At 45.4% G+C, this 13229-nt stretch overlaps 2 protein-coding genes across 2 annotated transcripts; both read left to right on the top strand.

The window, feature by feature from the left end:
* The first annotated feature begins 284 nt into the window (after nucleotides 1–284).
* Nucleotides 285–4683, top strand: LOC137883541 (alanine aminotransferase 2-like). The gene is made up of 11 exons (XM_068725071.1): nucleotides 285–399; nucleotides 1205–1294; nucleotides 1423–1531; nucleotides 1627–1763; nucleotides 2188–2431; nucleotides 2516–2595; nucleotides 2683–2819; nucleotides 3188–3359; nucleotides 3555–3710; nucleotides 3916–4028; nucleotides 4364–4683. Exons 1-11 carry the CDS (start codon nucleotides 301–303, stop codon nucleotides 4452–4454), a joined length of 1428 nt encoding a protein of 475 aa, XP_068581172.1. The 5' UTR covers nucleotides 285–300; the 3' UTR covers nucleotides 4455–4683.
* A 599-nt stretch (nucleotides 4684–5282) lies between these two features.
* LOC137883538 (chymotrypsin-like elastase family member 3B) lies at nucleotides 5283–8037 on the top strand. The gene is made up of 8 exons (XM_068725068.1): nucleotides 5283–5348; nucleotides 5552–5640; nucleotides 5982–6079; nucleotides 6173–6298; nucleotides 6388–6524; nucleotides 7161–7303; nucleotides 7393–7545; nucleotides 7928–8037. Exons 1-8 carry the CDS (start codon nucleotides 5309–5311, stop codon nucleotides 7943–7945), a joined length of 804 nt encoding a protein of 267 aa, XP_068581169.1. The 5' UTR covers nucleotides 5283–5308; the 3' UTR covers nucleotides 7946–8037.
* Nucleotides 8038–13229: the final 5192 nt, after the last annotated feature.

The raw sequence follows: 13229 nt of genomic DNA, 5'->3' as shown, positions 1-13229 counted from the left end.
ACAAACTGACATCAAGTCTGTATCTGGTCGGGGCTCACCTGCTCACACACCTTTAGCATGCATAGCTTTTGTAAATATATTCTGCTGCGATTGCAGTCTGCCTTTTTATTTTTTTTAAGCTGTTGGATTATGGCCACATAAAATGAAGGGGGCGGGGCAGATTGGGCATGTCTGACGTAGAAAAACAAGTAGTGCAATATTCCTAAAGGAGGGCAAGAACGCTCTGTTACGACTTGTATAGGTGAACGTTCAGAGGAGGAGGAGGAGACGTGGGGTATAAAGGAGGTATAAAGTAATGAGATGAGTTCCGTGCGGGAGGTTAACCCCACGGTGCGCCGGATCAGAGCCCCAACGGGCCTGCAGAGTCTTGCTGCGCGCATCAGAGAGGAGATGAAACAGGTAAGTCAAAGGTGTGATACACCTTGAACTAATCTGATTCAATCAAAAGAAAAGTTCTCCTTCAGGAAGAAGGTCGCAAGCTGTGTGCTTGTGTCTCGAACGAATAACTGAATCAGCAGTGGTGGAAGACAAATTCATATCCTTTCTTTATTGATAGCAGCAACATTTCCATGCAAAAGCACATAACACGTATATTCTATACATGTTGTTTTATTGGATTGTTGTTGCAGCGTGAAGAGACCCTTCGAATGGGTCGTCTGTGATGATTGAGAGGGATTACTTTTGCTGCAAATGCTGCATGCTATACCTTTAAGTGATGTCAGCCAATGCTACCATGAACCTGTTGATTACTTATCGTAAAGGCTGCTTTGTGGATCATCAAGGTAAAAAGTTGGATCATTTATTGTCATTCTGCAACACAGGGTTGCGCAATGAAATACAGTTGTAGGCTAGTCCACACAAGGCGATCGGGACAAAACAAAAACAAAACTAGCGCGTTCCCGTCGTGTCTCTGTAAAGATGTCGGCACAACAGTAACCGACCTCCCTCTGCTGGGTTAGCCTGAATTTGACTGTGACGGTACATAAGCCAGGAGCAGACTATTTTCACAGACGATTATATTGAGACCTCAAAGCAGACTTGATATGCAGGACAAAGAGGACGTTCCTCCCCTTGTCGATCATTAAACCCGCAGTGTCTTCTCGATATCTTAGATGTCAGTCATCAACTAATTAACAGAAAGTTTATGTGAGAATGATGAGCTGATATACAACCTTATATCCAACCCGTACTGTTTCTTTTGCAGGGAGGGCAGAAACCCTTCCTGCAGGTGATCGATGTCAGCTCAGGGGATCCCCACAGGGCAGGGATGGCACCCATCTCATTTGCTCGGCAGGTTTGTGTTTTTGTAATTTGTGTGTGTGTGTGTGTGTGTGTGTGTGTGTCTACTTGCTGTACCTGCTTAACCTGACCCTCAAGTGGATCAGTGTGACAGCTACAAACGGAGAATGTCTATCGTCCCAGGTCTTGTCGGTGTGTTTTTACCCCGAGCTCCTCAAAGATGAAAGCCTTCCTCTGGATGTCAAGCAGAGGGCGCGGCAGCTTCTGGGGGTCTGCCATGGAGGGAGCGTGGGTGAGAATGAAGAATGTTTGTTTGTTGAAAACATTTGTCCCTTTGACTGGCACCTCTGCTTTTAATCGCTGATCCATCTACTTTGTGGATGCCAGGCTCATACTGCGTAACCTCCTATGGGATGCCATATGTCCACAACAGTGTTGCAGCGTTCATCATGAGGCGAGATGGTGGAGTGAGTTCACACCCAGAGGATATAATCATCTCTAACGGTTCCCAGAAGTCTTTGATGGTACGAAGAAAAACACATTTTTTTGGAGTGGGATTAGTAACGGCGCAGCACACCTCTGGATTGTCCATTACAAGTGAAATGTCCATTAACCAGATTAGGAACTGAGTCTACAGCCGTGCTACCGTCAGCATGCTAACATCCTCACTATGTTTGCTATGTTCACCATCTTAGTTTAGTGTGTTAGCATGTGCTAATTAGCATTAAATGCAAAACACAGATGGCTGATAGGAATGATCTAATGATGGCGCTGCATGAAAACACAGGGGTTTGAATGATAGAATATTCATTTAAGTATTAATTGACACAGTAAGAGTAAACACAATAAGTTGAACACTCTTATCCTCAATGCAAAGATGACCACTAATGTGGAATAACAGCACACATTTGTGCATGTTCTTTATTGTGTTCTTATTGATCTTGTTAGATCATTTTGCACCTGATGGCCAGTGGGGAGGGGAAGACTCAGACGGGCGTGCTGACCCCGATGCCCTGCCCACACACCCTGCCGGCGCTGCTGGACGACAACGGGGTGACTCTGGTGCCGTACCAGCTGATGGAGGACCGAGGCTGGGCCGTGGACCTGGACGAGCTGCATCGAGCTCTGAAGACCGCGCGGGGACGCTGCGAACCCAGAGCCATTTACATCAGCAACCCAGGAAACCCCACAGGTGCACTACAACACACAGTAGCTACATTAACTGGCCTCCCCACCATAATCTCCTTCATACTCACTAGTATTTCTCCTTCTATAGGTCATGTGCAAGACAGGAAAACAATAGAGGAAGTGATTCGATTTGCCGCAACCGAGGGCCTCGTTCTGTTAGCTGACGAGGTGATCGCAAGCTACACGAGGAAACTGGGATCTAAAAGTTGTTCAAAAACAAGCCCCCCTTTCTTCATGTCTTCTTGAACCTTCCAGGTGTACCAGGACAGTGTGCATGGCCAGGAGAGAGAGTTCATTTCCTATAAGAGAGTCCTGTTTGACATGGGAAAAGAGTACTCAGAGGCAGTGGAGCTGGTGTCTTTCCACTCTTTGTCCAGCGCCTTGATGGGAGAGTGAGTATCACTGATGTTCTAACTCTAGCTCTAACTGCACTCCATGGGTAACTTTCAACAACGGTCGCTCGATATACACTACATCGTTTCTCTGCACGCCACTGCAAAAAACGTTCACGTTCAACGGACCTGCAGTTTAGACCGATGGGTCTAGCCTTTGCTATACTTAGATGCCAAAAAAATGTTTTGAACGTTTTTTTCAGGCTGAACTCAAATTGACCAACTTAAACACGCTTCACAAAGCCGGAGTACTCCACTATCTCAATGTGCAGAAACAATAAGAAAAGAGAGAGAATAAGGAAGAAAATGACTAACCAATATGTTAAAGAGGGTTTTGAGTGAACATTGTGCTCGTCCGTGTTTTTCAGGTGTGGTCTGAGAGGAGGCTATCAGGAGGTAGTCAACATGGACCCAGCAGTGAAAAAGCATTTGAAAGACATGCAGGCCCCTTCCAGCCCTTCAGTGGTGCCACAGCTCGCTCTTGAGGTCATGGTCAATCCACCCACTCCTGGAGATCCTTCCTATGAAACATACTCACAGGTAAGGGACAAATGTCATAAAAAATTAATTGGCAATTACTGGCAACACAGTCTCTTACAAAAAAAACGCTTGATACTGTATATAAATGCACCAGATTAATAAGAAATGGGAATGAATGCAACTTTGAGCTACTGTCAATGGAGTTTTTTTAGGGGGACCACCCAGGTCTAGCTTGTCCTTTTTTCTCAATTGAAGGAGATTCTTCACTCTCAGAGGACTCTGTCCCAGAATGCCCGGCGTGCTTGTGAGTTCCTCAATGATCTACCAGGGATGAACTGCCAACCAGCGACGGGAGGCGTCTTTCTTTATCCCGGTCTGAATTTACCACCTAAGATGATCAACGAGGCTAAAGTGAGCAAAGACAACAAAATAATGCTGATTAATACACTGATTAAAAAAGCAAAACAATTGATGATTCATTTCATTCTTTATTTCTAAAGTCACAGTCATCACTGGTAAAAGGAGACATCATTTAATATGAACTAGTGTTGTGCATAAGATCCCATGTTAAGTACTTTTAGCAGTAATTTGAATGGGGCGCTGCTTCTAACCTCAGACGTTAGGAGTGGAGCCAGATGTGCTTTACTGTCAAAGGTTACTGGAGGAGGAAGGTGTGTGTTTGGGTGCCGGCTGTGAGAATGGGCAAGAAGATCCAAACTACCACATCAGGTAAGAAAAACAGCAGCATGTGTGAGTGTCAGTTTTAGACCATCAGAGTGAGGACATTTTTTAATTCAAAGGACAGAAAGAGATTTCTGGAAAGTGACAGCCCTGTCATATTTTTTTTTATTGAAGAGCCTTTTGTTACATCTTTACCTTTTTTATTCATTTGTTTTATTTCTATTTTCTTATGGTGAGATTACCATGCTTGGCTGTGTGTGTGTGTGTGTGTGTGTGTGTGTGTGTGTGTGTGTGTGTGTGTCCTGAAAGTACCTAAGTAGCGTCTACCTTCTGACACATGTATATATGTTAATACTGTGTTTGTGTGGTACTTTCCCCTGCAGGCTGTGTGTTTTGGCTCCTCCTGCCACCCTGGAGGAGATCTTGGCAAGACTTTGTTCTTTCCACCTGCGCCTGCTGGACACATTTCCCTGACGGAGGTGTCAAGGACGCAGACTTTGGAGCAAAAGCACGGTTTTCTTGCAAATCTTTTTAAATTAACAGTCAGTAAAATTAATAACTTGTCCCGCAAATATTAAAATAAATATTGATACTAAATAATAACAGCTTGTGAAATAGAAGATTCAATGAGGCTTTTTGAGTTTTCCGAAGACTTCTGCAGCCGTTAGCTTCTTTAACAAATCAATAAAGGATCTTTGAAGTATTTATGAGGTTTAATTTCATTTGATTTCACCTTATTATCAATATATTTTTCTTGCGTCCCGAGGCGCTACAATGCTTCACATCCATAACAAAACACAAGATTCAAGCAAACAACAAGATGTGCTACTAACACGCAGAACATCAGACAGGAAGTATTCAGATTTACTTAAAAGGGACAGAATGTATCATTCGGGGGATCTATAGCAGAAAAATAATATTTTCATTAGTGTATAATCTCCTGAAACGTTGCTTTTCTCAGCTGATCCAAGAGGTTCATTCAGCTTAAGAAGAATTTTCTCAACACATAAATGGCATTCAAATTGCCAAATTTGGATATATGGTTTTCACTGGACAGGAAGATAATTCAAAATATATATTTGAAAAGTAACTAACATAAATGTAGTGGAGTAAAACGTACAGTAGTTGTGTCTGAGCTGTAGTGGATTAAGTGATGAACTTGTTCTGGAGGGGTCATGTAAGGACGAGTGAAACAGATGCAGCAGGGAACTCAGATTCCCAGGTCAAAGACTGAACTGTGCCTGTTTGTGTGTATTTGTGTCTGATAACTATTCCATTTTGAGATTATAAAAGCCATACGACACACCGACAGTCCACTCGGAGGAATCATGCTGACACTGGCGCTCGTCCTGCTGCTCACTGCCTGCGGTGAGTCTCGTCTATCTGATACGAAGAGGAGCGTCTCCTCTTCCTCTTTCACGCCACGATACCTTTTCAATATGAAGCTTTCTGCAGCAAAAAGCTATTTCTTCTCTGTGCGTAGCGCTGAGGTCATACTTGGGGTTACAGACGGTGTTACGGCTTTCGGTTGTATCAGGCTTTGTAACCTCCGGTTCTTTCTGTGTGCGCAGCTCACGGGTGTGGCAACCCCACCTATAAGCCCTCTGTGAGCCGTGTTGTGAACGGGGTAGATGCTCGACCCTACAGCTGGCCCTGGCAGGTGACTTAATATCCATCATTAAAATTAGAGAGGTTCAGGGAGCAAGTTACTTGGTGGAACTGTTAAGAACTCACAGACATCAAGGTTACAAGCCAAAAAGGTTGGAAACCACTGGTTTAATCCTCATCATTGTTTTCTATTCTATGCATTTGGGGTATTCTTAATGTCCATTTTTAGTGACTAGTATTTATAGATTGATAAATGTTATGGAGAAGAAAAAGTGGAAGTGGAAAAAGAGTGGAAGTAAAGTAGCAGCAATTGGGAATACTCAAGTAACGTATCTCAACCTTGTACTGAAGTACAGTACTTCATGTATTTAGTTACTTTGACTCTGTTCTCAGATCTCTCTGCAGTATCTCAGCGGCTCCACCTACCGTCACACCTGCGGCGGCACCCTGCTGGCTCCCAACTGGGTCATGACTGCCGGTCACTGCATCGGGTGGATCACAGTTTACTCCATCTTACCTCATGACGTTAGGTGACGGTTACATCTCAAGTTTTGTCTTTATACGTGTCTGTATCTGTGTGTCAGATCGCGTACCTACCGAGTGGTAACGGGCGAGTATGACCTCACCAAAGAGGAGAGCTATGAGCAGATCAGAAGTGTGGAGAAGATCGTGGTTCACCCTCGCTGGAATGATAACTGCTTGTCTTGTGGGTGAGTGAATATATCTTATATCATATTTCTGTATCACATGTTGGAGTTCTTTCGTTCCGTGATCACATGATTTCTTTCGTTGCGTTCAGCAATGACATTGCGATGATCAAACTGGCGTCGCCCGTCGTCCTGAACGACAAGGTGCAGCCCTCCTGTGTGCCGGCGAGCGGAGAGGTCTCCCCTCACAACGACCCTTGCTACGTCACTGGCTGGGGAAGAATCTACAGTGAGTGATTGCGATGTGGCGACGCACCGATTCAATGTGCGACTCCGAACACGAGGCAGCGCAGCAGTGCAGCAATGAATGAGAAGCGGTCTGAAGTTGTATGGAAACGGTAGACGTGGGATCAGATGTAGGATCATGTTGACATTATGGGATAGTGGGGCTCTGGGCGTGGTCTCGTGAAAGCAGGATTTAATTGGGAAATATTCAAACTAATTTAAATTTAAACATACTTTCTCCCTTTTTCCCCATAAAATTATTAAATTCAAATAAAACCCATTTGTCCCCAAAGTAGCTGTTATTAGGGAGGTTGGTGTCTGGGTTTATATCAATTATATCAGAGAGTAATTGTAGTGCAATATTATCGTGGGACGCTTTAAAGGAATGGTTTGTCATTTTTGGGAATTGGGATTATTTGCTTTTTTTTGCAGAGAGAAGATCACACATAATAAACACCATAATAATATTGAAACTATAAAAGTTCTGATGATGTGCGGAGGACGTTTTAGTGTTTTTGTTGTTGACTCCCCCCTTCATCTCAGCATTACAAAGTCACTTTAGAACCATGACGCTAATGTGATGGCGTCTCCTCAAGCGTCACGTGACACCACCTGACAATGCTCATCCTTATTCCTGCAGGTGGGGGTCCCGCTGCCTCCAAGCTCCAGCAGGCTCTCCTTCCCGTGGTCGGCCACAGCGTCTGCAGCACCAGCAGCTGGTGGGGGAGCACCGTGAAAACCACCATGATCTGCGGTGGCGGGGACATCCGCTCCGGCTGCCAAGTACGCGCCGCTCCCTTCATCCCAACGCGATCACAACCGCACATTCCCTCTGTGTCAGCCTGACGCTCGTCTTCCGTCTGTCTCCTCAGGGGGATTCGGGAGGCCCTCTGAACTGCAGGGGCGGCGATGGCAGGTGGTACGTGCAGGGCGTGACCAGCTTCGTCTCCTCTCGAGGATGCAACACCCCGATGAAGCCCACGGTGTTCACTCGCACCTCTTCCTTCACCGGGTGGATCAGCGACGTGAGTTTCCTTCAGAGAAAAAGGCACAGCTTCTCGTGACGTGTTTTCAAAGCGTTTGGTCACCATGAACCTCAAGGACGGTCTCTGCTAGAGATGAACAGTGTTCAAAAATATAGTCCAGAAAACAAATGTCCTGCTAGTCCGAAACTTAGCTTAAGATAAATGCAATTTAACAACTTTATATTGATTTGAAAATGAGCTCCAGAGGTAGATCCTAGATGACTCAAGAGACCGAGGTGAGTGAGAACACACCAGCTTCTAGTGATTGCTCATCGTTGGGAAGTTAGCAGAAGCAACATTTATGAATCAGAATAGAGTGTTGCTGTTGTTTGTGGGGATTCTGTTTGTTTTTTTTACTTTATCTTTTGTTCTTATCTTTCAGACCATGCTGCAGCACTGAACACCTGGGGCCTTTTAACGTCTTCTAAGCAGTGCTTTTTTGGTTCATGGTGGAAAAGTGGCATTTCAATTTAAAGCATACTCAAAACTCAATATTATATGTGTTGGTGTCAATTTGTGAGATTTTAAATGGCAGAGGTATTTTGAAGTTTGAATTTGTATTTGACCGGCACAAGGTTATGCATCATTTCTTAAGCATGTTGATACCTGCACAGATTAAGCATTGCACTCTTAATGACGTCATAACTTTGTTCATCTTCACGGTAAACTGTTTTCTCCTCGCGGTAGGGACTGCGTGTCGGCTCCTCTGTGGCGGTGCAGAGTACCGTTGGAGCTGGAGTTGGTGTATTTTCAGTGGGTGACCACTAGGTGTCAGTGGTAGCTCGATGCTGGCTTTGTTTCCTGATGAGGAAAGAGGATGTGACCTTATTATGGTACTTGCATGTGCCGTGAACACAAAGAGAAACAGCGTGTTTCATTCAGAATCGTGCACTTTTTTTTAGCTTAATTCAGTGTGTAGAGAAACCACCAAACAACGACATTGATCATCCAGATTTTAAATTTAGAGCAAAGCATGAATTCTCAAAATATATATATACACACACACACACACACACTCTACAATGTAATATATGACTCGAGTACAAAAGAATATAGTGATACGCAGCAGCTGGCTTGGTTTTCATCTGGGGGGGGGGGGGGGACTCCTCTAGCCCAGTGAGTGAATAAGTGTGCTTCAGATCACAGGCCATTGGCTGGCTGCTCATTACTGAACGATGCATTAAATCCTCGACTGTAAATAACGTGATAACTGCTGTGCAGGACTCTGTGTTACCCACAGGAACAGGCGGCCATCTTTCCTTTCCCCCCCCCGCTTCATATCTCTCTTTATCACTCTTTCTATCCCTTCACAATGACTGGAGTTCAATTTTGCACATGCTATGTAATTATTCCACCCCAGTTGCTCCAGGGAGAGAGCGAGAGAGAGAGAGAGAGAGAGAGAGAGAGAGAGAGAGGGGGCTCATTCCTCAAAAGCAAAGCCCCACAATCCACTCCCGCCTCCACCCTCCCCCCCCCCCCCCGTCTCCATCCATCCTCCACCGCTCAGCTCAGGGTGCTCCACCGCAGGAGGCCGAGGGAAACCACAGCATTATTTCCACGGCTTCGCAGAAACACAAAATCAGCAGCTTTGCAGGAGAGAAAACCAAGGCGGGAAATAAAATGAGGTTCAATTCCACAGACGCATGAGAGCAGGGACAGTAAACATATATATGGGAGGTACAACGCAGGTTCATTTGGACTACAAAAATATGTATATAACCATAATAAACAATGATCTAATGAAAGACGTAGACGGTTTAGGCACATCTCTATATGTGGCGTCAAAAACACAAAAAGACTGAGAGGCATGAATGATGGTTTCAGTATAACGTGATGATTGCTTCTATAATGTCCAGCTTTGATATCAGATATATCAACAAACGTGTAGTCAGGCTGTAAGTTGAGGTCTCCCTGTCATTCCTCTAACATGTGTTTAAAGTGTTTATCTAAAGAATGTATAATACTTAATAAAAAACGTGTTTTTTCTGTGGATGGACGTGTGTGTTTTTTGGCCTGGAGAGCAGTCTCGACCCCTGGGCTTCATGAGATTTCCTGAACACTTTCTTGTCTTTCTCCTGTTTATTATAGAGTCAACCATTTCCCCTGTTTGTGGATGTTCCGTATTTCCTTGCAGAAGACCTGAAATGTCCTGAGACATACACAGAAGTTTTTCCTTCACACTATAAGACCTACATACTCGTTGTAGACTCCTGTTTGTGCCCATGTTGCTATGTAACTGAGCCATCATTGGGATGCCACTTTGAATTTCTCCTGATGTGCTTTCTCTGGTTCCTCAAATGCAATTAGATCCTCCTGTTAATCCAATCCCCTGCACCGATTGTCTGTGTGTTTGTTCGACCATCTGCCCGCTGACCTGCCTGCCTGCCTTGATTTCCTGCCGCATGACATGATGGCGGTGAACACGCGTACGGCGCAGCAGATCCGATGCACCTCGCTGTAAACGCAGCACACAAACGGGAGGGGAAATAGGAACGCGGGAGTAAGACGTCAGCGGGGACTGAGTGTTCAAGACCAAAACTAAATGTGCTCTCAGAAAAAGGAGGCGTGTTCCTCCTCTGAGGAGTTAAAGCGGGAGCTTGCAAGCTGTCGTGATGCTCACCATGGCGACCTGGCTGCTTGTTTTCATCCTCCTCATCTCTCTATTCTCTCCTCTTGTCTGTATGTCTGTCTTTCCTTCAATCTTTCAGAAGTATCGATGCAGCTGTGTCTCAACCCTCCAGCACACACGTTAGTTTCACTTGTATTACACACCAGCTAGTGCAGGTAGACTTCTACCTGCAGAGCTCGCTCTGCATCACCCAATGACATGTCTTTTTCTTGACTGCATTTAAGGTTTTTGTTTCACTTTGATCACCTATTATTCTTTTTGTGGCCCAGAAACCGAATGCAAAAGGCATTGGGCAAGCTGACAGTCAGTAATGGGAGAAACACAGACCAGATGTGGCCTCAACCGGAGGTCTCAGGTCAGGTTTTGGATTACACATGTTGCAGATGCAGTCTGGTTAGGTCTGGACGTGAGAAAAAAACAACAACCTGTGAATAAAAAAGATTTGGGGCAACTCCTCCTCTTACTTTCATTCGTGCATAGAACACTTTAAATAAGCAGAAGAAGACTTGTCTTCATCAGTGTTGGGGAGTCACCTCACTGATTATAATAGGTCATGAAAACACAGCTGCCTCTCCACACACTCTGCACTGATAGGTGCCTGATGACGTGATCCACATGGAGAATCGGTTTGACACGTGAACTAAGCAACATCTCAGCCCTCCTTGTGCTTCCTTTTCTCAGACTCTGACTCAGCCGCCGCAGAGAGCTCCTCAGACAGGAAGTACGAGCCATGCAAAACTGTGTTACCGTGACTATTCTGGATCAGCTGTAGCACTGATTAACTCTCTGTGTGTAGCTTCCTATGATCTAACAAGTAGGACCAGGCCATCGCCAGCAGACGACTTGATCTTGACTCTGTGATCTTGTTTGGCTCGGCGTGGTTGCGCGTTGGAGCTCATTGGCCCGGGTCGGGAGGAGGTCTGAGACGCTACTGGTCTCGTGTTGAAGCGATGCTCACGTCGAGCTGTGCGAAGCTGAGCAGCTCACAGCTCCAGAGAAGAGACGCTTCACACAAAGTGTTGCCATGGATACCTTCTCTGAGGGCTTTGCTCCATCACATCTCACTCCAACAACGCGTTATTGAAAGACATCTAGGACACGCTTATTACCTGTATTTTGGGGATAAATATATTTATTTCCCCAGTTTGGAATCAAAACGTATGAGTGTAAGACAAACTGCACACACACACACACACACACACACACACACACACACACACACACACACTCCTCTTTTCCCTTTCCCAGCTCCGTCTGCTCTAAATATGTTGGCTGTAGCTGCTGGAGGCCAGCAGGTGGTGGAAGGTGCTGCTAGGGGGGGTGAGAGGTGCCGGCTGTCGGGCAGCGGGGGGGGGGGGGTTGATGGGGGTTTTGGCAGGTACAGCTGCCCCTGTGGGCTCTATGGGGATGAGTGACAGTGAGAAAAAAACACCTTGGAAACCGGGGTCAGGGGTTAGGCAGCTAGCATGTTGTTCACGAAGCCTGCGGGAATACATAATCGTATTACTGTCACAGGAAGCGGAGAAACACATCCCGCAGATGGCCGCGGGGTTGTGCACTGAAATTCTGGTCCAGGAGTCGTTATTGTTTTATAGATTCTAGGGAGACCGTAAATGTTCCTTTTAAATACAGTTAGACACAGTTTGTACGAAAACAATAACTTTGTTTTTCATTTCACCGTCTTTAGGATAAAAGCTTAAGGTCAAGCTACGATTAATAAGGAGGAGCATGGTATCACCTTCAAACCGTCGTTCTCCCCTTTGCTCCATTCTACTTCCTGTGTTGGCACTGGACGTTGGGGTTAGGCGAGGTGCATAGGTGACCACTATTAACGTGTTTTGCGGAGTTGCAGAGTCGGTAAAGATCGTGGTCTCGGTTAATAATTGAAAAGGTCAAAGCCAGAAATGGATTTTTTTTAAAACAAGGACCAGAACCACAGCCTTCCCTTTACCTTTAGGGTCACCGTAGTCTTCCACAAGCCAATCGCTTAACAGCTGTGAGTACGAACAGTAGTCATGTTTGTCTGAAGAGACGGACAGTCAGTGATGCCAACTTGGCGACTTTCTTGCTAGATTTAGTGACTTTCGGAGTTTGTGCTTCTAGCTAATTTCATTGGTAAAGGGTCGACAACACAGTATCCCAGCCTCTACCAGCGCGGTATAGAAATGTAATTCTTCCTGGCCTCTAAACATCCAGGTGTAAAAGTATATACATGCATTCGTCAGCCTCATACAGTAAGCAGCCTCTGTTGGCCTCTCAGCCGTGTTTCTCCTCTTCGTCTCAATTGGCGCTGTGCAGCTTCTTAGTGAAATGGTGTCGCTTGCACATAATGTCTCCCTGGGGACGTTTTAGGCTTCATACATTTCCACCTCATTTACTTTGCCAGCCTGGAGGACTGTAGACTGGCTATGACTGCTCACTGTGTGTGTGTGTGTGTGTGTGTGTGTGTGTGTGTGAGTCGGTGGTTGTTGTGGTCGACACGTTAGCCTCAAACTCTTCTTCTTCAGAAACAAAAGCAACCTGAGGAAGCACTGTGCACCATCACGTCTCACCTCCTCCACTTCCCCTGCAGCCTGCAGTGACTGACTCATCAAGCCGCTGCTCCTCTCAGGCTGAAGCACCTGCTGGGAGGACGCTCGGCCATCGTCTCCCCACGGTACGTGTTTAATTGTTATCGGCCCGCAGCCAATGAAGTCTAAAGATGAGAAAAGTTCCAGAATTTAGTTGGAATTTAGTTATTTTTGCTTTATCTGCCTTGTTAACTATCTCATTTGTTTTGCCATTTGCTGACGTTATACAGACTGAACATATAAATGATGATTGAAATCATTTTGCCTCTCAGCTGCTGTCATGCTGCCCCCGGTGGACGCTTAATGAGCCTCAGTCTGAGAGAAAACCTCCTCGACGTCTCTCTGATGCTGGATAACCGATATTAATTTGATCAATGCGCACACATTAACCTGTTGACATGCTTCTTTTACGCTTCAGATAAAATGCCACCCATCAGGTTCTCCTCCCTCAGCATTTGACAGTGAACACTGAACAATGGGTTGAC

The sequence above is a fragment of the Cebidichthys violaceus genome, unplaced genomic scaffold, assembly GCF_023349555.1.
Source record: "Cebidichthys violaceus isolate CVI_PGR_0920_01 unplaced genomic scaffold, fCebVio1.0.p SCAF_33, whole genome shotgun sequence".
In the NCBI taxonomy this organism is placed as follows: Eukaryota; Metazoa; Chordata; class Actinopteri; order Perciformes; family Stichaeidae; genus Cebidichthys; species Cebidichthys violaceus.
This window is presented reverse-complemented; position numbering and strand designations above follow the sequence as displayed.

What these genes read in the sequence shown, in the direction of transcription:
- LOC137883541 (XM_068725071.1), top strand. Translation starts at nt 301, where the DNA reads ATGAGTTCCGTGCGGGAGGTTAACCCCACGGTGCGCCGGATCAGAGCC. An exon ending in CCTATGAAACATACTCACAG is followed by an intron (nt 3,360 to 3,554) that starts GTAAGGGACAAA and finishes TCTCAATTGAAG; the next exon opens with GAGATTCTTCACTCTCAGAG. An exon ending in AGATGATCAACGAGGCTAAA is followed by an intron (nt 3,711 to 3,915) that starts GTGAGCAAAGAC and finishes TTCTAACCTCAG; the next exon opens with ACGTTAGGAGTGGAGCCAGA.
- LOC137883538 (XM_068725068.1), top strand. Translation starts at nt 5,309, where the DNA reads ATGCTGACACTGGCGCTCGTCCTGCTGCTCACTGCCTGCG. An exon ending in CCTGCTGCTCACTGCCTGCG is followed by an intron (nt 5,349 to 5,551) that starts GTGAGTCTCGTC and finishes CTGTGTGCGCAG; the next exon opens with CTCACGGGTGTGGCAACCCC. An exon ending in ACATCCGCTCCGGCTGCCAA is followed by an intron (nt 7,304 to 7,392) that starts GTACGCGCCGCT and finishes CTGTCTCCTCAG; the next exon opens with GGGGATTCGGGAGGCCCTCT.